This window comes from Balaenoptera ricei, chromosome 1 (assembly GCF_028023285.1).
Source record: "Balaenoptera ricei isolate mBalRic1 chromosome 1, mBalRic1.hap2, whole genome shotgun sequence".
In the NCBI taxonomy this organism is placed as follows: Eukaryota; Metazoa; Chordata; class Mammalia; order Artiodactyla; family Balaenopteridae; genus Balaenoptera; species Balaenoptera ricei.
The window spans coordinates 44,367,333-44,394,439 of NC_082639.1; the positions used below are offsets into that span (position 1 = coordinate 44,367,333).

At 45.7% G+C, this 27,107-nt stretch overlaps 1 protein-coding gene across 7 annotated transcripts; it reads right to left on the minus strand.

The window, feature by feature from the left end:
- Positions 1 to 781: 781 nt before the first annotated feature.
- Positions 782 to 27,107, minus strand: ECHDC2 (enoyl-CoA hydratase domain containing 2). 7 transcript variants are annotated; one of them, XM_059922591.1, is made up of 11 exons: positions 26,846 to 27,094; positions 14,174 to 14,241; positions 14,016 to 14,103; positions 13,372 to 13,425; positions 11,437 to 11,523; positions 10,516 to 10,605; positions 9,024 to 9,083; positions 8,621 to 8,808; positions 3,746 to 3,796; positions 2,270 to 2,317; positions 782 to 1,419 (listed from the first exon to the last, which is right to left on the minus strand). In XM_059922591.1, exons 1-11 carry the CDS (start codon positions 26,976 to 26,978, stop codon positions 1,342 to 1,344), a joined length of 945 nt encoding a protein of 314 aa, XP_059778574.1. In that variant the 5' UTR covers positions 26,979 to 27,094; the 3' UTR covers positions 782 to 1,341. The 7 variants fall into 7 exon arrangements, 5 of the variants coding, with proteins under 5 accessions (XP_059778574.1, XP_059778558.1, XP_059778566.1 ...); XM_059922575.1 differs by having other exon boundaries at positions 10,516 to 10,608; positions 26,846 to 27,092; XM_059922583.1 differs by having other exon boundaries at positions 9,024 to 9,080; positions 10,516 to 10,608; positions 26,846 to 27,090.

Genomic DNA, 27,107 nt, shown 5'->3' on the forward strand with positions numbered 1-27,107 from the left:
GGAACATGCTGTTACCAGATACTAGCTTAGGCTAATGTGAGGAGGGTGGGTGGGAAATAGTGCCTGTCGAGGTCCAGTTCTATACTGGGCACCTCTCCAAGTTTTGTCTCATTCACAACAATCCTCTGCGATAGTTGAGTTTTATCCTCCCCATTTAACAGATGAGAAAGAGGAAGTTCAGGTTACTTTCCTGGGTAGATAGATACTGCTCATGCGGTTGCGGCTGATTCTAAGACTTGGGCTCTTCTGTGTTACTCTCCCTTTCAGGAGATGAGCACAACTTTGGGGCACATTTGTATTTAGCAGCAAGTCAACAATGTTACTGGTATGTGTCCATGCCCATGGCTTAGTGACTTCTGAGTCTGGCCAGGCATGGGCTCAGAAAGCTCAGATCAGTTAAAGAATGACCACGTGGCTGTCTCTTCCCCTCTTCTACACAGAAGGAGGGCTCCTGAGACTAGTGTGCATATGTGCATATCAGCCACCCTTTATTTCTGAGTGTCGTCATCTTGCTCACTTTTGCTCGTGCTGTTCCCTCAGGCTTCCTCTTTCTTGCCTCAAATGCCTGTTGATCCTTCAGCTTTCAACTCCAGTGTTACCTGCCCATTTCCTGACCTTCCATGTTGTCCATCAGAGTTAATAGTTCCCTTCTCAGTACTCCTGAAAGCTATTTAATGCTCCATCAAAGATTTGCCTGCCACGCTACAGTTTACAAAAGGTTTTCACAGCCATGATTTCATCTGGTTCTTAAAAGAACACTGTACATGAATAATAACTCACGTTTATTGAACATCAGGTGTTTTATTATTTTTTTAGTCCTCCCAACAGTTTCATTATAGATGAGGAGGCTGAGGCACACAGTGAGTAACCGGCAGAGACCTGGGCCTATTCAACCACTACCAGGGTTTCCTTATTATCTCTGTTGTACAGAGGAAGAAACAGGGCAGTTGGGGGGTGGTTCTTACAACCTCCTGTCATCTCTGGTGAGCACCTAATAACTGAGATGCAGAGGTCAGGCTTGAGTGCCAGTGATATAAAGGCCCAGAGGGGTCTGTTTTGTCCTTAGTTGATCGTTCTACTAGGGAGAGACAGGTATTCTCCAAAGCCAACCCGACGCCAGTGATTGTCTAGCCTGGGTGAGGAATGACGAAGGTAGCAGTAGGTGCCATAGTCAGCACCTTAGTGCCAGGCACCGTGCCAGTCATTTTATATCAATCATTGTCCTTGTGAGGAAACTGAACCCTAGAGAGGTGAAATGATGAGGGCGGGCACGCTGCACATTTTCCTTCTGGATCCTGCCCTGTAAGGTGTGCATCTCCCATGCTTAAGGTTCAAAGGAAGTCACTCGCCAACAAATCTAGGGGGCCGCTTCTCCCTGAAGGCAGCCATGCCTTCCAGCCGATCCCGGGTCGGGATGTTCTGAAACAACATACAGGGTATTAGTCTGTGGGAGCAGGACCAGACGCCAGTACTCGCTCAAGCTTGTTCAACGCATGACAAGGACAGAATCCAAGTCTTTCACTGCCTCTGGACTCCGGTGTTGGGCCACACAACAGTATGGGCCTCGATGGCTCCTTGGTCTCCTGGGGAAGGCAGGCTGCCTCTTCAGCACCCGAGGCCTGTCACACTAGCCTCTCTTTGCACACAGCTTGCATGCCTCCAGAGAGCTCACAGTGTCGTGCAGCAGTCTGAAATGAGGCTACTCAGTAGAGAAGATAGATTAGGCTTTGCGGTAAGAACTCTGGCTTTGAATCCTGATGTGTAGTTGGTTCACACTACGTCCTACAAGTCCCAGGACCCCCTGTTTAGGAGTATTTTCGTTATTTGTTAACCTGGAGATTAATATTTTTGACTCACCCAGGAGTGAGGGGCTAAATAGGTCAGCCCCAGGTTTATTGCCCCACCATCGAACACACACAGCCTACAGGTGAAAACCAAGGCTTTGATGTCCCACTCCAGCCTGGCCTCTACAGTAGCCACTGGTACAGAGATCGCGTAAGCTGCTATTCTTCTCTCTCAAGTTCCTCTGTGATTCTCTGGGCACCCAAGTAGAGCAGGATACACCACCATTAGATGGCTGAGGAAACAGTCCCAGAGAGGAGCAGTGTGGCTCCCCTGGGATCACCCCAGGCTAACTGAGGAAGGAATGGCACAAAGACTGACTCTCTGGGTTGGGAGGAACCTCCTGAATTGGTCATATAGTACTTAAGGCCCCCCACTCTGGCCCGGCCTCTGCTACAAGCATGCAGGACTGGTGGCAGACACATACCTGGGCATAGCATATCCCTTCAATGGCCATCCCTGATGCAATGTCCACCTGCAAGAAAGAAGTTGTGCCTGGATCAGCCTGACCTTGCCCATCTCCATCAGCACTGGGCGCCAGCTTGCCCCTACTTCCTACACCACTTCTTACTGATTATGGATTCTTCCAGCAAAGAATTATTGAGGCTTACTGTATGCCAGCCCATATGAAGAGAGATGAGATGATAAGGAATCCCCTACCTGGAGAGGGAATACCATTCATAACAGTGGTGACACAGTGCTGGGACGAATGCGGGCTGTGAGAACAGTGGAGAGGATTACACATAACCTGTAGAGCTGAGGAGGGTGTGCCTGAGCTGTGCTTGCACAGCCAGTGTTCCCTCCTTGCCATCTGGCTGCCTCCCCATGCCTCCTGTCACCCCTATTAGTGAACTTTGCTGGCTTCCCATTGCCCTGAGGACTAAGGCCTTTATGACTCGGCCCCTGGCAACTTCCCAGCCTGTACTGCCCAGTACTTGCTATTACTACCACTTACAAGCACTATTCTAAGAGAAGTACCTTTCACAACAGGCGTTATTTTCCCTACTATACAGCTGAAAAATCTGAGGCATAGAAAGGTGGAATGTTTTGTCTAAGGGCACAACAGTATGTGGAAAAGCAGGTCTTTGAACCCAGATGGTCCAGCACCAGAGCCCATACCCCTAACCTCCATGCTATGTTGTCTCACTCATCCCTTCATCCTGTTCTGTCAAGTTGCTTATTTATACACCTCTGTGTTTTTCCTCACACTTTTCCCTATTTTTTGGAATTCTCATCCACCCTAAGCCCCAATTCTAGAAAACATTCTCCAACTCAGCACTGTCCAATACCGTAGCCAGTAGCCACATGGCCAGTGCAGCTCTAACCTCTCCAGGGTGTCTGCTTGGTACCCTTGACCTTTTATTAGTGATTTGTGTCTGTCCGCCTCCCCACCTTGAGGGCAGTGACCATATTCGACTCATTTCTGTGTCCCAGTTCAGGTCTAGGTTCAGTGTGTGATGAATGAATGAATAAGTTGATGTCTAGGACGGGTTAGCTGCAGCCAAGGCACCACACCTGAGCCCGGTCCACGAGGCCACGTTACTGACACCAACACAAACCCGAGAACGTGGACTGGGAGCCATGCAGACCTGGGCTCTTGCTTTACTCGCTTGTTCTGTGACCCTGGATAAGTCTTACCCTTTCTGAAGCTCAATTTCCTTCTCTCTCCAAGGGACAGAGATGAGGATAAAATGTCATTTGGAATATCACCTGGCCAAACTTCATTTTGTAGGTAGATAAAAGTAAGGCACAAAGAGAGAGGTCAGACTCTAAGTCTGTTAGAAGAGTCCAGCTCCCGAGTTCTTTCCAGCTGTGCTGTCCATCTGTTTGCCATGAAAGCACCACCTCCCAGCCACCCCACTGACTTTAGTGGGACCCAAGTTCCAACCCAAAACCCTCTCACCTCTGTTCCTCGGTCAATGGCTACTTTGCCCAGCTGCACAGCAATGGGGGCCTAGGGAAAAGAAAAAGCTTGGTTGAGGAGGGGATCAGTGCTCATAGTTGGGCACACAGCTCCACGGTGGGGGAAGAGGTCTGCATAGAGATCCAGCTGTTATACTGACAGTGTTAAGTTTCGTTAGTTTTAGTACCTGCTACTTCTCAGCTGATGTTCCTTTTCTGTAATGGAGGAAGCCTAACTGATCCCTGACCCTCCCATTCCTGACCATCTGGGGTTCTTGTCATTTAATCCATCCCTCCAACATGTACGACATTTTCCAAATACTTTCCCACCCACAGACTTCTCTAATGGTCAAATGGTGCTACCCATCCTTCCAGGATGGTGCCATGTTTACTTGAGGCTCAGGGTGGTGAAGCACTTGGCCACGTTTGTCCAGTGAGTCAGTGGTGAAGCTTAGATCTGATTCCCAGTCACCTGTCCCACTGCTGCTCCCTTCCTCTACCCCTCTCATCTCAAGCCTCCACTGCAAGCAAGTTTTCCCCCAGTAAGGTGAAGAAAGGTCAAGATTAGGAACTTGGGCTTTGGAGTCTGACAGGCCTGGGTTGAAATCCTGAGGGGGCATTTTGCAAGAGCATCCAAGTGGCCGTCTTTGCCTCACTGGCCTTGCTTCCAGTTAGCTTGTGCCACAGCAGGCCTGGCACTCCATCCCCAGCCCCACTTCCAGGCAGGGAGTGCTTTTGCCTCCTGTATTATTCATATTATTTGAAGTTTTTGTAAGTAAGACTTTATCAGAAAAAGAATGATTTAAAAAGTCTGTTAGCATAGAAGCCATAAATAAAAAAGCTAGCTACATAAAAATGAAGAACTTCAGACTGTGAAAAATACCACAAATAAAAGACAAAAATCAAAAACTGGGAAAATATATTTGTGATACTGTGACAGAAGAATTTCCTTAACAAAAAGCTGGTATAATATTTTTTTAACATTCACAACAGTATGAAAAGTTAGTTCACAGAAAAGAAATACAGGCACAAGGTACGCTCAGCTTTACTTTTAAAGAAATGTAAATCAGAACCGTGAGGTGCTCCTTTTCACCTCAGACTAGGTAAATTGTAAAGTGTTGGTAATGCCCATTATAGCTGAGATTTAGGAAACAGGTATTTGCATACATAATTGATAGGAGAGTAAATTGGTACAATGCTTCGGGAAGGCAGTTTGACAAGAACTGGCAAATTAGATGCACATGCTCTTTCATGTTGTAACTCCATGTAGGCATCTACCCTGCAGGTGCACTTCCAGAAGTACACTAAGATGTACAAAGTTATTCACTCCAGCTATTTTTCAGGAGCATAAAGGTGTAAGCAGCATGATGTTCCTCATTAGAGTACTGGTTAAATGATGGCACATCCATACCATGAATGAAAAAGTGTGCAGCTGTTTAAAAGAATGGGGTTGATAAGTATGTGCTGAAATGGGAAACTCTCCAACGTAGTAGGTAAAAAAGAAAGGTGCATACTGGTGTGTATATTATTCCATTTGTGTAAAAGGTGTTGGTATGATGTGCCTTTGGGGAGAAGGATCAAGAGAATGGAGAACGTCACTTTTTTGTTTTATACTTTTCCATACTGCTTGAATTCTTTTCTATGCATATTTTAATTTCATGTTTTTAAAATGTCTGTTAGAATTGGATTAGCCTGTAAAGGTGTGTTCTTTGTCCCCTAAACCATCCTAAAAAGAATTTAGAGTCATTTAGATATGTGAGTATATGTGCATAATTTATATTGTACATACAATGAATATTTCTGGAAGAGTGTGCAAACTGTTAACAGTGGTCATCTCTGGGGACAGGGATTGGGGAATTGAGCGATGTTTTGGTGACCACCTGTCCCGGTTTGACAGTGACTGAAGGGTTATTAGGACTTGGGACTTTCACGTTGAACCTGGACAGCCCCAGGTAAACAGGGTCACCCTACTTTTGATTTTTACTTTATGTCCTTCTTATTCTTCTGTTCTATTTGATTTGCTTGTCATGAATATGTTATTTAACTACTGATTTCTCATCACAGAAAATTAAAAACTACATAGCTATGTTGTACTGTGTTGAAAACACACATTTATGTTTCTGAGTGTGTGTGTATGTATGTGTGTGTGTATGTGTATATACATATACATATATATAGGTAGTTGACCCTTGAACAGCCCAGAGGTTACGGGTACTGACCATCCATGCAGTGGAAAATCTGCGCATAACTTTACAGCCAGCCTTCCCTATAGAGTTCTGCATCCGCGAACTCAACCAACCTCGGATCGTGTAGTACTGTAGTATGTATTTAGCTGAAAAAAATCCACGTATTAAGTGAACCTGCACAGTTCAAACCTGTGTTGTTCAAGGGTGCACTGGGTGTGTGTGTGTGTGTGTATGAATTACTAGAAATATGATCATTTCATATTATTTGGAAATGAGAACAGTCAGTCACACTGGCCACAGTATGTTCCATCCCTTTGTTGTTCAAGTGGAAAACGTAGCCAAATCCATATTCAAAGGATAAGATATGTTTATTATTTAAAGGGAAGATCTGAGTGTTAAGTTGTGGACCTTGTGTTTATTGACAGTTTTTTCTGGGCTCTAATCTCTGCAGCCACTTGACTCCCTAGTTTTAGTAGTTTGTCCGCTAGAGGGCAGCCATCTACCACACCACCCCCTTGTGCTCACCCCATCCAAGAACCCTTTCATCCTTGGCACCCAGTTACTCAGCTGGAAGTTACAGATTCGTTTTTCAGGTTGCATCAAAATGTCCTAGCATTTGCATTAGTGATTTTAGTACTAATTTTTGGTATGCTCGTGTTTTGGTATACAAAGCTGCTTTTAAATACTGAAATACTAGTAATTATATTAGTAGAATACCGTTATTTCAATATATTGAAAAATCTGAAGCCTGAATCATCTTGAGATCAAGCTCAAAGACCCAGTTATTTAGTTTATGCAAAAAGGTAAGCCCTGTAGTCTACAAGTCTTGCTGGATAGGCCCCCTCTGTGGAAGTGTAATTAGCTACTATCCTGAGTCATTCAGAGTTTTGTATTAGTTCAGAGACTTTCTGACCAGCTATAACAGAAACATGACAGCATTAAAATTAACAGCATCAGACTCTCCATTTGTATGTGATGAAACTATCAATAAAAAGAAGAAATGAAGACAAAACAAACGCTTTCTTTTAAACCAAATTCGCTATCAGTTTTTTATAGTCTCTGCCCTCAAAGAAGACCTCAAAGTTATAAAAAGAGGCAGGATTATTTAAGGAAGACAGTATTTTTTTTCCAAAATAAAATACCTCTTTTTTACTTTTCATGATTAATTCAAATACTTTTCTCTGTTAATAATATTAAAATGATAGAGTATGGTTAACATTTTTTTTTTTTTTTTTAGAATTTCTTTTTTTTAATAGTAATCTTTTATTTATTTATTTATTATATTATTTTTGGCTGTGTTGGGTCTTCGTTTCTGTGCGAGGGCTTCCTCTAGTTGCGGCAAGCGGGGGCCACTCTTCATCGCGGTGCGCGGGCCTCTTCACTATCTCGGCCTCTCTTGTTGCGGAGCACAGGCTCCAGACGCGCAGGCTCAGTAGTTGTGGCTCACGGGCCCAGTTGCTCCGTGGCATGTGGGATCTTCCCAGACCAGGGCTCTAACCCGTGTCCCCTGCATTAGCAGGCAGATTCTCAACCACTGCGCCACCAAGGAAGCCCCTGGTTAACATTTTTATAGGCTTATATTTTAACTTCGTTTTGTAACGTCTGTAATTTTTTGTATTTGAAATGCATTATTTGTTTTTTTAAAAAATCGTACATGTTCTGCACTCTTTAAAATAAAATACCAGTTTTTGTATTATATTCTGCATTATGCAAAATTAATGCCAAAATACCAGTTACTGTTTTTCTTTCTAGTATTGCAGTCACTTTCTTTGACCTTGCTGAACAGTCACTTAACCTTTCTGGGTCTGTTATAGCATAGATACAATGGGGATAATCAGCTCAACTGGATTGTTGATTTTGGGACACTATTAAAGTACCTAGGATTGTGTCGGATGGATGAGATGCTCCGTATGGGCTAAGTCAGTATTATAAATTAGCAAAACCTAGCTCCATTTCAGCTGCTTGCATATCTTTGCGGAAACTTGGGACCTCCCTCTGGGTCCTCTTAGAGGAGTGAGAAGCCAGCAGAGCCTCTCAGGTACTTGGAGATTACATGTAGGCAGGGCCTAAACCTACTCCCTGGGTCTCTAAACCTTTTGGGAGACTATGCTCATAGGCTATTTGAGGATTTTAAAAAATTAATGGATCTTAACACGTCCTACATCACGTATTTCAAGCACTTTTCCACCGTGTAGTATGGTCGGAAAGTTGAGCTTGTAGTTCTTTATCTGCTTTAGAATCTTGCTTTTTCAATTTTGGGACATTTTAATGCAGTACTGTACAATACAGTAGCCAATAGCCACATGTGGCTATTGGCATTTGAAATGTGGCAAGTGTAATTGAGAAACTAAAATTTTAATTTTAATTTAAATGTGGCTAGTGGCTGCCTTAGTGGACAGCACAGGTAGAGGATGTTTATATCATCTCAGGAAGTTCTGTTTTACAGTGCTATCCTGAGGATTTTCAAGCCTATTTGATTCCAGTCCCTCAGAACTTAATTTTCATTTTAACTTAAAATCTGATTTAATTTACTGGATGGCTGAATGGATGCTAAAACTCCAAAGAGGGTTAATTTTATAAATGTGGGTAAATGGATCTTATGTGGCTGCACGAGACACCGTTGCCCCCTGGCCTCTCCACACGTGCATCCCCTATGGCACAGGCCTTCCTGTGCTGGGCAATCACCAAACCTGGGGCAGGATCTCCTGGGCCAGTGCTCGTGCCCGGTGGTAGGCGGCGTTGCCCTCCTCATTCTGGGCCACGGCATGGTTCACCAGCCCCAGAGCCTGGGCCTGTGCCCCGCTCAGTCGTCGGCCTGTGAAGATGAGCTCCTTCGCCAGGGCCACCCCCAGGCATCGAGGCAGCCTCTGAGTCCCTCCTGCCAGGATGGAGTAGGGGTGGTGAATCTGCATGGGAAGTGGGAGCCCAGAGGAGGCCCAGGCTGGGAGTCAGCCAAGACCTCAGAAGAGCAGACTGAGTTAGGCTGGCAGGGCAGAGGCCAGAACATAGGGCAAAAGAGGAAAGTAAGGAATTATGCTGGATAGAGTGGAGTTGAACAGGTAAAGAAGGATGGATGCTGTGGGTTGAAGTTACCTGCTCCTGGGAGGAGTCCTCGGGTGGTCTCAATCAACCCCATGACAGCTGAGGAAGCTGCTTAAACAAAACAGAATGAAGCCCCCACCCTACCTTCCAGCGCCAATCCCCAAGGAGAAGAGATACCGCCTGTGGGCTCTGCTCACTCCTCCAGCCAGCCACTTCCCTCGTGGTGTGGCCACAGCCAGACTCCTCCAGATGCTGCCTTTGGAAGAGCCCTAGCCTGGAAGTCAGCAGGCCCAGGCACTCATCCTACCTCCCCTACTCACCAGGCAAGTCTCTTACCCTTTCTGAACCTCACGGGTGGGAAAAAGACGAATACCCCTCTTCTGCCTACTTCAGAGAGCTGCTAAGGATTAAGTGAGGTAATGGTGCTTAGAACAAGGAAAGGGTTCCTAGAAGGTGTGCAATACCTATTTGTAAGTTAATGGCTTCTCTGTCTCACGCGTGCTTAGCTCAGGTTTGGCCTAGAGTGTCACTGACTCCTGCTTTCACCAGTTATTTTTCCCAGCTTTTTGTCAGCCTGAAATTTTCCTGTATTCCGGTCCACACCCTCTTTCCCCAGTTCTGCTTCCTCTGAGAAGCCCTCCTTGAGGTGTCCCACCACACAGGCTTCTCCTGAATTCCCTCAGCACAGGCCAGCTGAAGCATGCAGTACGGGAGGGAGGAGTTTACGGTCACCCTCCTATCCACCACACCCTGCAAGTTAGTTGCCCTAAACATAGGCAGGTGAGAAGCAGAGTCGGGGCTGTGACCTGACCTGGTATTTTGATGCCTTCTCTTCGATACGCATCTTGTAGATATAAACTCCCTCTATGCCTGGGGTTACACATTTCTAAAAAAATGTTCTTCCTGGGTGGTGGGAGAAAGCAATGAGGGGAAGAGAGTAGCACCGTGATGGCACTCAGACATTCTCTGATTGCCTCCAAGAAGGGCGCACCTAACCACCAAGACAGGAAGGTTAAAAAGTGATCGATTATCTTCATCCTCCCCTCCCTCCACTCTTCAAAGCTCAATTTCTCTGAACTAGTAACGCAAACCTTTTCAGGTGCCAATGAACCAGAGGGCAGTGTTCTTGCCCAGGCGTGTTTGTGATTAGCTGGGCAGGTGACAGACTGCCCCCACGGCTCATCTTTGCCCAAAACGAGATGGAAAAAGCTGGCTTGGACAGAACTGGAAGGTTGAACAGTTAGTCTTTGCCCCCAGCCTTCCCTCTCTATGTTCTTTTTGCTGCCACGTTAGCAGTTGCTCTGGGGTTGGTAGGAGCAGTCCTGAGCTGAGGGCAGCTGACTCTGAGAAGGATGGGTACTGCCGCAGTCGGGCTAGGCCAGGAGGGGAACCAGCTGCTGCCTGAACTCCCTGTCCCCCACCTTGCCTTTAGTTCTGTGGCTGCTTGGAAAGCCAAGAGCAGTGGCTGACTGCAGAATCCCCAGAATTAGCCTGTTTCACTCTTCCTTCCCCACCCTACCCCACCTCTCCCCGTGCCCAGTACCTGCCACTCGGAGGTCACAGGCCAGGGCCAGTTCCAGGCCTCCACCTAAGGCAAACCCATCCATAGCTGCAATGGTGGGCGCAGGGAAGGCTGCTGTGGAGATGAAGAAAGGCTCAGCCTGCGAGGCCCTGGCAGGACCAGGACAGTGTTTCAGGGAGGGGAGGAGCTAACTGGTTGGGACAGAGGGCTTCATTGGTCCCAGGTTTGGGGACCTTACCTGGTACCTCAGCCATGTTATCTTAGAAGTTGGTTTTCCCACTGGGGAGAGTTGTGCGATCAGCTGGCTATCGGGAGTGGGGAGATGGGCAGGATAATCTCCTGCTGGCCTCCCTGGGACCAGCCTTTTTGCACTCCCTTCTCATTCTGTGTGCCAAGCCCCATACTGAGTGCTGGGAACACAACTGAATCAGACGTGGGGAAGGCAGACCTGTAAACAGGCAGTGATGACCCAGGTAATCAGTGCTCTGATAAAGGAAGCTTGGAGGATGGATCAGGGACAGCTTCCTGGAGGAGGAGGCACTGGTGGTCTTAAAGGATGAGTAGAAAGTTCAGATGGCCAAGGAGGGATATTCCAGGCAAAAGAACAGCCATTGTCAAAGCCTGAAAGCATGCTTGGTGAAACCTGACTCTGAAAAGGCCAGGTTGCACCCTGAGGGCACAGGGGTTGGGGGTCATAACCAGCAGGGCACAAAGGCTGAGAAGCCAGGGCTCCCTCTGGGAGAAATGCCCTCTGAACCCTCGTCACACCCTCCCCCTTGTAGAATTCCTTGTTCCCTGCCCCCAACCCCCCAGAATCATCTGTCTCTCCACAGAGCTCACAACAGAAACTGTTCTGTCTTTAGAGGAGAGTGGTGGGTGGGGTGAGGCTGGGATCAGCAGGACCCCAGAATGCCCTCCTCCTCCGCACTCCAGGACCCTCACCAATCTCATTCATCAGGCCTCGGAGCCGCTGGACGAAGACCCCCACCTCCGCCTCACTCATCTGCTCCCGCTCCTTCAGGTCTGCACCTGCGGATGCAAGGGTGACAGCCCTTGGAAAATGACCAGTTACTGCATCCCAGGCTGTCAAAGGATCCAGCAAAGGAAATCTGAAGAGAAGCAGCCAGAGAGGAAAGAGAAACACCGGGAAAACATGGTTAGGGAAGCCAGGGGAGGGGGGCGGTGGTGGTCAAAAAAAGGAGAGATGCAACAACAACAAAAAGACTGGATTTCATCAAAATTAAAAACTTTTGTGCATCAAAGGACACTATCAGGAGAGCAAAGACAACCCACGAATGGAAGAAAATATTGGCAAATCACATAACTGGTGAGGAATTGATATCTAGGATATATAAAGACTTCCTACAACTAAAAACAAAACCAAAAACAAAACCCACAAAGGACAAAGGACTTGAATAGATATTTCTCCAAAGACGATAAGTCAGTAAGCACAGGAAAAGATGCTCAACATCGTTAGTCATTAGGGAAATGCAAATAAAAACCACAATGAGATACCCCTTTACACCCATTAGGATGGTGATTATAAACAACAACAACAAAAACAAAGTGTTGGCATAGATGTGGAGAACCCTGATGCATTGCTAGTGGGAATGTAAAATGATGCAGCTGTTGTGAAAAATATTTTGGTGGCTCCTCAAAAAGTTAAACATAGGATTACTGTATGGTCCAGCCATTCTATTCCTAAGTGTATACCCCAAAGAATTGAAGGCAAGGACTCACACAGATATTTGCACACCAATGTTCATAGCAGTATTAATCACAATAGCCTAAAGGTATAAACAACCCAGGTCTATCAACAGATGGATAAACAAAATAAATGTGGAAAATAAATAAATAAATATATATATATATATATAAAATTTATATATATATAAAATGGAATATTCATTTTTTAAAAGGATAGAAATTCTGCAATATGCTACAACATGGATGAACATGAAGGACATTATGCTAAGTGAAATAAGCCAGACATGAAAGGACAAATATATGACTCCACTTGTATGAGGTACCTAGAATAGGCAAATTCGTAAAGATAGAAAGTAGAACAGAGGTTACCGGGGGTTGGGCGAATGGGGAGGAATTGCTTAATGGGTATAAAGTTTATTTGGGATGATGAAAATTTTCTGGAAATGGACAGTGGTAATTGTTGAATAACCTTGTGAATGTACTTAATGCCACTGAATGTTACACTTAAAAATGATTAAAATGTAAATTTTTGTGTAATATATATATTTATGACAATTCAAAAAATATGTTAAATAGTAATAAAATAAAAATTTGTTTTTTTTTTCCAGTTTTATTGAGAAATAATTGACATACATCACTGTATAATTATTTTTTTTAACAGAAGGGGTTGGTGGGGTCCAAGGAGGCTGAGAGGTCAAGTTAAGGTGAGAACTGAGAAGTGAGTGCAGGGCCCAGTGGCATGGAGGTGCGCAGGGACCTTGGTGAGAGTAGTGACAATGGAGGCATCATCAAAGGCCAGATGGCAGGGGCCTGAGGCGGGAGTAAGGGGTGAATATAGTCTTCGCAAGTCTTAGATTATCCGAAAGTCAGTTGGGAGAGCCCTTGGAAGTCTTTGATTAGTTCCAGCCCCTCAGTGAGAGATGGGGAAACTGAGGCCCAGAGAGTGACAGGGACTAGCCCAGGATTCCAGAGCAAGTCAGGGGCAGATTCAGACCTCCTGCAGCCCCCCTACTTCCCTGTCCTTAGCTGGGATAGTGAGGAGTGAGGCTAACAGGGGCATGAAGTGACCATGATAGAAGAGGTCAGACAGAGGTGGAACCAGAGGAAGAGGCCAGGGAAGGAGGAGGGCCTCAGCCAGGGCAGCGGGGTCAGGCAGACTGGTCCGCATACTTATCCTGCCATGGCAGACCCCGAGCTGGTCACCGTGATCTGGACAGCTGAGACCTAGGGATTGAGCCAAATCTCCTTGAAAACTCCTAAGCATCACGCTCCTCCCACCCTAGCCTTCCACAGCCTCTTCCCGCCTCCCCAGTGCCCTCTCCACAGCCACCCCAGAGCCAGTTCTTAGCTCAGCTCAGCTCTCATTCATTTGCTTGTTGTGGGCCTGGGATGCGGCATTTCTCATCTTTGAAATGAAGTGCGTGGCGAGGACCAAGTGGTGCAGAGACATTGAAGAGTTTTGTTGATGGACTGAGATCTTGTAGGTGGGCAAAGGGGCACAGAGTCCCATCTTGGCCACAGACCTTGTGAACGTCTTTGGACTCAGCTTCCTCATTTCCTCAGTGAAGGGTCAGACAGTGCGTGGTGCAGCAGGAAGAACAAGGATTTGGGGGTCAGAGAGGCCAAGTTCAACCTGAATTCTTACTATCTGTGTAACCCTAGGCAAGGAATTTTACCGCTGAGTTCACATCTCTAAAATGGGAATAATGAGTCCTGTGCTGGAGCTGACCTAAGGACCCCACACGCCACAAATGCCCTGCAGGCCGGGGGGAGCCCTGCTGAGCCGCGGCGTAGGGGCTGGAAAGGAAACCCACCTGCACAGAATACACCCTTCACTCCACTTCTGAAGATCAGGACACGCACTTGCCGGTCCTCCCGCAGCTGGGCCAGAGCTTCCAGCAGCTGCAGAGGAGACACCTTCAGATACCTCCCAACCCAGCCCCAGCCCACCCTCGTGCCCACCCTTTCTCACCTCACTAACGAAGACGTTCCCCAGGGCATTGCAGGCGCTTGGTCTGTTCATCAGAATCTCAGTGATTCCTGCAGGGGACAGGGCAGCCTTGGGTGAGCCAGCTGCCCTGCTCACTCCTGGGCTGGGGCCTGGGATCTGGGCAGCCTCTACCCTCGATGAGCAGTGTAACTTGGGGCAAGTCTCACACACCCAGGCCTCAGTTTTCCCAACCATAAAACGGGGAGAATAACTCTTGCCCTTTCTGCCTCACAGAAGAAGTAGAAGGGCTTGTGAACCTTGGAGCAACATGGGGAGAGGGACAAGAATGACTGCCACAGTGGTTCCTGCCTGCTTCTGCCATTGTGAGACACACACATACCACACACCCCTTCTTCAATTTCACGTATCTCTCCGTTATTCTTTTCTCCATAGCCGGACTTCTTCCTCTTGAGCTGAATGAGTTATAATAATATCACCACCCAGAAACCTCCTCGTGTGCTCTGACTCGTTCATTGTTCCCTCCTCCCCCCAAAAGTAACAACTCTCTTGACTTTTATGGTGATCACTTCCATGCATTTCTTTAGTTTTATCACACAAATGTGCATCTCTAGACTTCACAGTTTAGACTTGCTAATTTTCAAAAATATTGATGTGTCTTTTAAAAGCTTGTTAAAATCCTCAGGTTCTGCCTCTAGTCCTGTCTTTCCCTCAAAAGTTGTTTGTTGGGACTTCCCTCGTGGTCCAGTGGTAAAGAATCCGCCTTCCAATTCAGGTGACATGGGTTCGATCCCTGGTCGGGGAACTAAGATCCCACATGCCACGGGGCAACTAAGCCAGCACGCCACAACTACTGAGCTTGCGAGCCTCAACCAGAGAGCCTGCGTGCCCCAAACTACAGAGCCCACACGCCCTGGAGCCTTCGCGCCACAACTAGAGAGAAAACCCTCACACCACAACTAGAGAGAAGTCCGTGCACCACAACGAAGAGCCCGCGCCGCAATGAAGATCCCGGGTGCCACAGCTAAGACCTGATGCAGCCAAAAATAATAATAATAATAATAACAATAAGGAAAAACCCAGAAGTTATTTATTAAAGAACCTGGGGCATTTGACCTGTAAGGTGTCCTGCAGCATGGAATTCACTGATTGGACACTCATGGGGCAAGTGACCAGGTTCCTCTGTCACAGGGATTTAGCAACTAAATCCAGAGGCTTGAGCACACTCACATTCCGTCCTCTTTGGCAAGAGAATAACCTTTGCCCTACCCGTGTGATATTCTTTTACCCGCAACAGTCAAACTTCTTGAAAGGGTTTTCCGTACTCAGTTAATCACTTTCTTGCCTCCATTCACTTAAGCCTTCTCCAATCTAGTTCCCACCCCGTCACTCAGCAGAAACCATTCTCACCAAAGTGACCAATGTAACCACATCACTAACCAAGCGACATGTTTCCATCCTGGTCCCAGGCTCATCAACGGTTAACTCTGCTGACAATACACATGCTCTTCCTTGAACATTTTCTGCCTTGGCTTTTTTTTTTTTTTTTTTTTTTTAATAGATTTAGTTTTTTCAGGGCAGTTTAGGTTCACAGGAAAATGGAGTGGAAAATGCGGAGACTTCCCATAAATCCCCTGCCCACTGCACATGCATGGTCTCCCCCACTATTAACATCCCCACCAGAGTGGGATATTTGTTACAAAAGATTAATCTACATGGATACATCATTATCACCCAACATCCATAGTTTACATTAGGGTTCACTCTTAGTGTTGTACATCCAGTGGGTTTTGACAGATGTGTAGTAACATATATCTGCCTTGTGGCCCCACGTTCTCCTGGTCTTCCTCCTACCTCTCAGATGATGCCTCTGCACTTTTCTAGGTTTTCTTCTACCCAATTTTAAAATTCTTAATTCATTTAGTCAACATATATCTATAATAAATAAGTCCTGGGAATGTAACGTACAGCATGGTGACTATAGTTAACAAGACTGTATTGTATATTTGAAAGTTGCTAAGAGAGTACATCTTAAAAGTTCCCATCACAGGACTTCCCTGGTGGCGCAGTGGTTAAGAATCTGCCTGCCAATGCAGGGGACATGGGTTCGAGCCCTGGTCCAGGAAGATCCCACATGCCGTGGAGCAACTAAGTCCGTGCGCCACAATTACTGAGCCTGCGCTCTAGAGCCCGCGAGCCACAACTACTGAGCCCATGTGCCACAACTACTGAAGCCCGCATGCCTAGAGCCCGTGCTTCACAACAAGAGAAGCCACCGCAATGAGAAGCCCGCGCACCGCAACGAAGAGTAGCCCCCGCTCACCGCAACTAGAGAGAAAGCCCGTGCACAGCAACGAAGACCCAATGCAGCCAAAAATAAAATAAATAAATAAATAAAATAAAGTAAAATTACTTAAAAAAAAACAGTTCCCATCACATACAAAAAAATGTAACTATGTGTGGCGATGGATCTTAACTAGACTTACTGTGGTGATTATTTCACAATGTATACAAATATCGAATTTTGTTGTACATCTGAAACTAATATGTTATATGTCAATTATACTTCAATTAAAAAGCCCCAACTCTTACAAAAAGGTAACTCCACAAAAGAAGACATACAAATGGCCAATAAGCACATGAAAAGATGTTTAATTTTATTAGTATCAAATAAATAAGAGTTTAAGAAAAGCATAGCACCCAGTACAACGACTAAAACTAAAAAGACTGAAAATAAAAACCAAGTATTGGCTATGAAAAAAAAACCCTTACGTATCTATTGAACAACTATGATATATAATAAATTGTGGGAGTTATAAGTTATGTAACAGCCCCTGTCTTCAAGGTGCTTACAGCCTAATACAAGTAAATGATAACATGAGGTCATAAGTAAAGTAAGCACATGAAGTACTATAGGATTACAGATGGCAGCTCATAGATGGAAGCATTTGAGCAAGGTGAGAATAGGTAAAAATTTTCATTTGAAGAGTGAGGTATGATGGGAAAAATACTACAGGTAAGAGACTACTTAATTTTTTAAAAAAAATATTGAAGTATAGTTGATTTACAATGTGTTAATTGCTACTGTACAGCAAAGTGATTCAGATATATATATATGTGTGTGGGTGTATATATATTCTTTTTCCTATTCTTTTCCATTATGTTTTATCACAGGATATTGAATATATTTCCCTGTGCTATACAGTAGGACCTTGTTTATCCATTCTATATATAATAGTTTGCATCTGCTTACCCCAAACTCCCAATCCATCCCTCCCCCTCCCCCTCCTCCCCCTTGGCAACCACAAGTCTGTTCTCTGTGAGAGTACTCAATTTTTTAATGTTGAAGTTCCTGAAAGGTCAATCCAAGATCTCTTTATTCAGTCATTTGTACAATTACGAATTTAACACATGCTGGCCTCTGTAACAGACACTGATGTCAGAGGCCAGAGCAGACCCAGTCCTTCTCCTCTTAGATCTTACGGTCTAACAGAGGAGACAGACATTCAACCAGTAATTACTATTTGTGATGAGAACATGGGGGGAAAAAGGACAAGGAGGTGAGCGGTATAGAGTGGGCAGAGGAGGCCCCTAGTGTAGAAGGTGAGCAGTGACTTCCCAGAGGAAGAAGTGACCTTTCAGCTGAGAGCTGAGGAACGAATAGGAGTCAGCCAGGCAAAAGTGTGTGTGTGTGTGTGTGTGTGTTGGTGGGGAAAAGCCCATTTCAGACAGAGGAAGTGGTACAGATGAGGGCCCTGAGTATAGCAGAGCAGGGTACTATAGGGTTTGTAGAGCTGGGCCTCTTAATGTTTTTTGGCTGGGCCTGAGAATTAAACCAACATCAAACAGATTAAGAGGAGAAAAGCACACAAATTTGTGTAAGTTTTACGTAACATGAGAGCCCTCAGAAGGAAATGAAAACCCCCAGAAATGGTAGAACCTACATGCTTTTATAGTAGGCTGAAGAAAGAATGTCAGTTGTGGAAGAGTTAACTATGTGGGAGGCTAAAGGAAGATAAGGCCTGTTTGTACACAGTTGTCTGTTTGTACAGAATTCTCTTGGCTTCAACTCCCTGTTGAAGAATGTTTCTTTTCTCCAGGTTCAGGGAGGACATCTTTCACATGGGAGTTTTTATCTCCTGTTTTCAGTAAGCAAAGGGGAGATTAGAATGCCCTTCTTGCATCTGCTGTTTTTTTCAAGTGCCTTTAGCTCAAAAAAAAAAAAAAGCCCTATACCAATGTGGCATTTTTTTTTTGGGCGGGGGGCACATTGTGCCACCTTTTAGTGTCTTCCAGAACTGGTGGAGTTCAGAGCAAAGGGAGAGCAGCGTGAGGCAAGGCAGAAGAGTCAGGAGGGCTGCACTTGCTTATCTGCCCCTTCTCCTTCACGCCTCCCATGTGCCTACCTCCTGTACACCCAGGACTGCCCTGAACACCCGTCCAGCTCTCCTCTGAGCTCCGAGCCTGAATATCCAGCTGCCCACTTGACATCTAGACCAACATGTCAAAAAATGATCACTCTTTCTCCTGCTCCTTTGGTGAGCGAATGACATATCAACTCAGAGTTCTGTCATGTTGCCTCCATCTTCCTCACCCTTGAAGTTTACTCAGTCTCCCAAGCGGCCAATTCAACCTCTTAGATCTCATACCTATCAGCTCACATCCCTCCCTGCAGCCACTAACCTGGTGGGCTCTTTCTTCTATTACATGGATCCCCCAACTGGCCCTCTGCCCTCAGTCTTGCCTCCCCTTTCCCCTCCACTTTCGTTCCCTCATCTGGGTCAGAGTCATCCTTCTTACCCAAATCTGACCATATTCTTCCCCTCCCTTTTCATCAAAATTAAGTCTAAATCCTTAATACCACCCCAAAGACCCCCTACAATCTGGCCCTTGCACCTCACTCTGGCCTCAACTCATCTGCCAAATCTGGGTCAGGTGTGGGGAAGAGAGACCAGCTCTGGGCAGGGGCTCAAATACTCTTATGCCTTCTTGGCCATCTCCCCTCCTGTAAAATGTCAGGATGGACTAGAGGAGTGTTTACCAATCCTTTGGGCTTCAAAGCCCCCTTATTATTTTCTCTCAGAGTGTTTAGCTTTGAAGAACAAGCAGGATTTATTAAGATGGCATTCTCAGTGTGAGTTGATCTGAGACACGGAGAAGGGCCAATGAAAGTTTCAGGGCTCTCAAGGGACAGGGTTTCCAGCCACAGTTAGAGAACTGTGGTCCAGGACAGAGAACTGTAACATGCAGGCTAGGTGGGCTTCTTTAGCCTCCCCAGAAACCTTCATAGAGTTCTTTGAGCCCAGCAGGCCTGGAGGTCCCACTGAGGAACTCAGATGTCCCAAAGATCCTCTCCAGATGAGAAAATGCTGCAACTTTGGGGAAGGGAAACTGTGGTGGATACAGAGAAACCACATCAGAAGGGCTGAGGAGAACAGTCTAGGTCCAAGGTCATTGTGGCAGACAGACCTTAGAGTGGCCCCCATGTTCACATCCTGCACAATCCCCTTCCCTTGAATGTGGACAGGACCTGTGAATTGCTTCTAACCAAGAAAATACAGGTAAGGTCATAAAATATCACTTGTAAGATTAGGTCTAATTATATGGCAAAGGTAATGAGATGTTACTTCTGTGATTAGGTTATGATGTATATAAGACTCTATATTACTAGCATACACTAGAGAAACTAGTGGACCTGTGGAGAGGGTTGTGTGGCAAGGTACTGTGGTCAGCCTCTAGGAGCTGAGAGTGGCCCCCTGGCCAACAGCGAGAAAACAGGACTTCAGTACTACAACCACAGGAGATGAATTCTGTCAACAGCGTGAGGAACTTGGAAGCAGATCTCTCCCCAGTTGAGCCTGTGATGAGACCACAGCCCCCACCAGCTCATGGATTGCAGCCTGCTAAAACCCTGAAACAGAGAACCCAGCTAAATTGTGCCTGGACTTCTGACCTACGGAAACTATGAGAAAATAAATGTGTGTTATTTTAAGCACAGAGTTTGTGGTAATTTGTTACATGGCAATAGAAAACTAATACAGTCATGACGTCTTGGGATTGACAGAAACTTTCCTCTCATCTCTTTGCTTTCCTGTTCTGTCTTTCCTTTTTCTCTGGCTGACTCTCTCCCATATTTCATCTCTATCTCCCTCTTTCAGAATGTAAATATGGTGCTTGGCTGAAGTCACAGCTCAGTCACATACCAGCTTCATGGCCTTGGGCAAATTACTTTACCCTTCTGACCTTCACTTTCCCAATCTGTAAATAGAAATACTAAAAAGGTTGTAATGAAGATTAAAAGAGATGATGCCCACAAGTGCTTAAACATAGTTTGTGGGTACCGTGGGCAGGGAAAATGCACAGAAGCTGGGGAAAGTCTAGGGCCCCATATGAGGTGAGAAATCTAAGCTGGGAGCCCTGAGGAGCCAGACAGGGCATCTTTGGCTTTAATTCATTCACCTGACAATGTGCAACTTGTACTACCACATGCCAGGCCCCAGAGAAATAGAGAGGACTCAGCCATGGTCCCTGACTTCTTAGCTGAGCCCCTATTCTAGGAACCTTGCCCTTGCTGGGCCCCAGTAGTGCACTGCACCCTCTCTACTCTTACCAGATCCCCCCATACCACTGGCTGATGATTTGATTTCCTTTGCAGATGACCTAGAGTCACATCTGACTGGATGGTCTGAATCACAAGGTGATGTGGGTGGGAGTCAATAGAAACTACTGGAAGGTAGTATAGAGACCAATTGGTTTAACAATCCCTTACTATATAGAAGGGGAAACTGAGGCCCAGAAAAGAAGAGAATTTGCCAAAGTTAATAGCTGGACCCGGCTAGCAATCCTCACTCTCAAAGAGCTAACAACCGATGAGGAGACAAGTCCAGACACAAGGGATGTAAAAGGACGATGGGGGGGGGGGTGTGTAATTCCAGAAGGATTTACAAAGGTAGAGAGGAAAGAAGAGGACCCAAGTCAGGGGCATAGTTAGAACAAAACACTGAGGTGGGACAGCTTGAAATGAACAAACACATGAGTAGAAGAGATAAGATGACAATGTCAGGTTGTGGTGGAGAAACTTGAACATCCAGCTAAGGAGCTGGAGTAGAGCCATAAGGAAGAGTGAAGAATGGTTAACAAGCGTTAACCAAGAGTGGGTTAACAATCCCATTTTCAAGGACAACAGGCACAATGTGACTATGCTCTGGTGACATCATGCCAAGTGGAAGGCAGAACTGGTGGCTTCTAACGGGGGTGGTGGGGTGGTTCTCCTGTGTGTGGGTCCCCTCCTCGTGCCTCCTCCACTGCTTCTCCTCGATTTCCTTTTCTCATTCCTTCTATATGCCCTCTGGCAGGGGCAGAGGCTTAATCTCCTGATGCTTGTTATTTCTAGATAAAAAATTCCCCTTTTTTACAAGTGAGCCCTAAGGTCTATGACCCGTGGTAATTTTTTAACTAATGTACAAGTCTGTGTTTTGAGTCACTGAATTACCAGAAGAGGTAGTGATGACCTAATAGTTGAGAACACAGGTTTTGAAATCAGAGCTGGTTCAAATTGCTTAACCTTTCTGTTCCTCAGGTTCTTAATCTGTAAAGTTGGGAGAATAACTATAATTATTTCAAGGCAAGCGCCATTGCCAGTTTGGCAGTGAACTAAGCATGAGAGTAAGGGGTATTCTCTAACACCAGCAATCCCACGTGGCCAGAGAATTCTCACCAAGTGATGTAGTTGGACACTGGAAGCCCCTACATGTCCATCAAAAGTGGGGGATGCACACTAGGGAGCAGTATACAACAGCAGGGAGCAAGGAACAGATTTATATGGCAAAGCAGCTCTTCAAAACTTAGCATCAAGTGGGAAAAAGGAAGAAATATGAGATGTCTAGAACAGTGCCTTCTGTGTAAATTAAAACTCGGACACAAACAATGCTACATAAAATGCAGGGAAGGTTAGAGGGGTTGGACTGGGGATAAAGTAAAGACAAGAGAAGGACCTTGCCCTGATGGTAACGAGCAGCAGACTGCGGGGTGTGAGTAACACCACTGAATGCAGAGTTCAACCACCACCCCCCAGCACCACCCCCGCAAATAAAACTACCCCCAAACAGAAACAAAACAAAATAAAACCAACCAACCGAACAAACAAAACCCAACAATGCTCAATCAATATGCTCTTAAGTTTGCTAATCAATATGCTCTTAAGTTTGCTAATCAGAGAATGCCAATATGACAAGCAGTTCACAATTGCTTTCTTCTTGGTTTTCACTAGAAGTTAAGATTTTTTTTAAGGGTTAAAAATTATAATATGTAATCAAAGCTACTAAAGTGACAAGGGAAGCATTTCAGTGTGTAAAGCAAGTAGGATATTTGTTGTCAGCAAGAAAATATATAAAGACTGGAGATTTTTTTTGTTAAAAAAATAAAAGAGGAAAATAATTTTGTCTTAGAGCTGATTGTTTATGGATGGGAAAAAATGGGACAAGTTAATATGGATCCAAAAGGTGATAAAAGGTTTGTGAAAAAGGAACTTTGAGAATAGAATTTTGTACGTTGTTAAGATTGATTAAGACTAGATTAAATTTAATTAGGTAAATAAATTTTGTGATTAACAGTAAGCTGGTACCAGACTGAAATTTGGTTCTCTCTCTCTGTTAAGAGAACAAAGTTTTGGGCTTCCCTGGTGGCGCAGTGGTTAAGAATCTGCCTGCCAATGCAGGGGATGTGAGTTCAAGCCCTGGTCCAGGAAGATCCTACATACCGCGGAGCAACTAAGCCTGTGTGCCACAACTACTGAGCCTGCGCTCTAGAGCCAGTGAGCCACAACTACTGAGCCCGCGTGCTGCAACTACTGAAGCCTGTGCACCTAGAGCCCGTGCTCCGTAACAAGAGAAGCCACCACAATGAGAAGCCTGTGCACTGCAATGAAGAGTAGCCCCCGCTCGCAGCAATGAAGACCCAACACAGCCAAAAATAAATAAATAAATAAATAAATAAATAAATAAATAAATGAGAACAAAGTTTTCTTGGAATGCTGCTTTTGATAATAGACTGTGTGAATTTCTTTGCATTTAAGTGATTTATATTTGTTTTTAAAATCTTTTGTTACTTTGTTAAAGTAAATAAATATTATTTCACAATGATCTGTGAAGATTATGGCACATGTAGATAAAGTTCATTCTGCTTCTACAAAGATTAACCCCTCATTGTCAGACTTTTGCCATCCTGATGTCCTTGTAGTATGGCAGTGGTCTACTCCTAAGTCAGAGAATTTAAAATGGATAAACAGGGGCTTCCATGGTGGTGCAGTGGTTAAGAATCTGGCTGCCAATGCGGGGGACACAGGTTCGAGCCCTGGTCCAGGAAGATCCCACATGCCGCAGAGCAACTAAGCCTGTGCGCCACAACTACTGAGCCTGTGCTCTAGAGCCTGCGAGCCGCAACTACTGAAGCCTGCGTGCCTAGAGCCTCTGCTCCACAACAAAGAGAAGCCACCACAATGAGAAGCCCGCGCTCAGCAACAAATAGTAGCCCCTGCTCGCTGCAACTAGAGAAAGCCTGCACCCAGCAACGAAGACCCAGCGCAGCCAAAAATAAAATAAATTTATTAAAAAATAAATAAATAAAATGGATAAACAATGACTGTAAATTAAACAGGGCTATGGGAAATCCAAGACGGCCACTTGGCTTTTCCCGGCTCCCTGACAAACCTCATTTTTTAATATGATGGGTTAAAGCCTTCCCTGGCTGGAGGGTTAATGCCCTCACAATGAAAAAAATAAAAGATTAAAAATGTGTTTTCTGGGACTTCCCTGGTGGCACAGTGGTTAAGAATCCACCTGCCAATGCAGGGGACATGGGTTTGATCCCTGGTCTGGGAAGATCCCACATGCCGTGGATCAGCTAAGCCTGTGTACCACAACTACTGAAGCCCACACGCCCTAGAGCCCGCATGCCGCAACTACTGAGTTTGCGTGCTGCAACTGCTGAAGCCTGCACGCCTAGAGCCCATGCTCCGCAACAAGAGAAGCCACTGCAATGAGAAGCCCACACACTGCAATGAAGAGTAGCCCCTGCTCGCCACAACTAGAGAAAGCCCACGTGCAGCAACAAAGACCCAATGCAGCCAAAAAAAAAAAAAGAAGTGTTTTCCACTTGCGGTATACTTTCTACAATCTCCAGTGATCAAGACACCCACTTCACTGGATAAATCATACAAGCCTTAACAAAACATTCACAAACTTCTTAAAACTATCACTGTAACTATCATCCTCAATCATCAGGCAAGGTCAACAAAACTAATGGAAAAACTGGACTCAGAACAAAAATTAATTACATGGGATTAAATGAACTGCTAAATATGATTATAATTCTTTTATTACTTTTTGTCTGACATATTGCTAGCTTTTAATCTTTGTTTTTCAGATATAAAGAATCTCTTCTTCTCAAGCTACTTCTGGTTTACAACAATTTGGTAATTTACACCTGTGGGTAAAATTAAAACATTTTTCTTTTCTTTCTTCCTGGTCCCTCCAGAAACTGGAGACCGTTGGGTTCTGAGCAGCCTTATCAAAATTATTTCGTACATTACCAAATATGTGACTGAGCCTCTGATAAAATGATAGTCCCATATAAGATTAATGATTGTAATGGTGTAACTCTAGGTATGGGAAAAAGCAACAAGAGGGAATATTTTCCTGGACCGTAAGAGACTAGACTAGTCTCAGGTGGTCCAGAGACTTTTGGCTACTACTAACAAGGCCTAGTCCAGTAACAATGCATTGTGTGGCCTATCAGCGGAGGAAATAAACATTCCTAGCACTGTGGGACAAAATGGACATGAAATGCCCCCCAAACCATGGTCAAATTTATGGCCATGAAGGGGCCCTGCCGAGTGGAAACTGGCACTTGCCATCTGCCTCTACAAAGATTAAATCAGGAGCTGCTGCAGCTGCTGACCTTCAACACGCCCTGAAAGGAGCTCAGGGTGGAGATCAGGAATGAGGCACTCTGTGCTCCGGGAAAAACTGGCAGAACAGGCCTTCAGATAGTTAGATATTTTCAGGTAAGGGTTTTTATAAGCCCAAATTCTTGCATCTTCTCATACCTAGAGAAACACTAAAATTATTAATGGTGACAACCGCTTTGGTTTATATGTTAATACCACATCAAAAGTTAAAACCTACTGGCTACAAGTCTCCTCGAAGTGCCAGGTCTAGACTGGAATTCAGGCTTATTCTCCGGAAAAAAAAAATGAGATCTATTTTGTCTATTAATGTTCAGGTTGTCACTCTTCCAACTACTTCTGAGTCTGTTACACCTACATCAATCACACTGGGCTAATAAAAGAGAACATCAAAAGATATATGACCATGCTAAATGGCTTCATTCCTTTGGACAGGGTAACCTAAGTGCTGACTATATCTGGACCACAGTTAAAGGAATGCTACCAAATGTATCCTGGATCTTACTCCAGCTTGGGCCTCTGGTTACAGTAATTCTTTTACTGTGGCTCCTGCCTTTTTCATCTACTTGTTAAGTTTGTCTCTTCCAGATTACAATAGTTTCACATCAAGATGACGGTGACGCAGAGATTCCAGCCACTCCTCGGAACAGATCCTGCCGGAATAACAACAGAAGTCGCCCTGGGACCCCTTAGTGAGATAGGGCGAGAGCTCCGTGACCCCAACTAGGTAGGGTCTACAAGCCCCTTTGCAGCCTGCAGAAGCTACAGAAGACAGACCATTGCCCTTCATCCTCCCAATAAAGATTTCTTCGGGGTTCACGGCTCTCAGGGGGGATTTGAGGTAGGATATAGATAGGCCCCTGGGCCAGACAGCTGGTGTTTGTCAAGTGGACTAAAACTGAAGCTTTGTTTTCACCCAGACAATCCAAGGACAAAGCTAGTGGCAGAAGCTGAGCTCTGCTGGAATAAAGAGATAAGATGACCACTCCTGAGGTCAAGGAAAACTACCCTGTCTGCACATGGGCGGGAAGGCTCCGTGGGGGTCAAAAAGGGAGGAGGCGCCACCCCATAATAAGTGTGGACATACACCCACAGGCCTCTGGTGGGATCCATCTTAGCAAAAAGTTGCGCACGCGTGTTGGGGAGGGCCCTAGGGCAGGTCAGGTGTGGGAAAGAAACAAGATAATTGGCCAAATGTAAACAAAGACCTGGAAGGACCGTCCTATATAAGTAATTTAAATCAGCTCTTTACTGCGTTCCTCCTCATTAGAGAGGAAGGGCATACTCGTTCTCTCTGTGTATTTCTGCCTAGCTTCTGACTTAAATAAATAAACTGCTTCTCTGTGTGCGCTCCCATGTTGTGCTGTGTCTCTAATAATAAACTCTGTACATGTTTTTACAGTTTTTGCCTCCTTGAAACATTCTTGCTTTCAAATGGGGGAAAGAGCCAGGGCCACTTTGCTTCTAGCCTCTAACCGCTCGCTGGTGGTCTACTGGCTAGGATTCCTGGTTTTCATCCAGGTACCCAGGTCCAATTCCTGGGCAGGGAACTAAGATCTCTCTTCAGGACCGCTCACTGCTGTCTCCAGATCAGTTTCAGTCTGCTCCGGGGCAGTGGGTGCGCTGGTCATGGGTCCCGCCCCGGCAGCAGTGTCAGGCGCCGGGCCGGCCTCGGACAGCCGGCCAGAGCTCGCCCCAGCCGCCTCCCGGGCCCCCCAGGACAGAGCACTTACCTTGGTCTGGACCCGCCAGAGCGCACACTTGGATCTCGCGGTTTGCGGCCGCGGGATTGGCGGCGCAGCCACGGGCCTCACGGGGCCTCCAGGGGCTCGGAAGGCGCAGGGCGCTGGTCAGGGCACGCAGCATCCGGACCAGTCTGGGAAGGTGCCTCTCGGCCCCTCCACCACCCACTCCTCTCCGGCTGAAAGCTTGCCGCTCAGTCCCAGGCCTTCGTAAACCGCGCCGCCTATTGGCCGAGAGCCCGGCGCGGCTCTC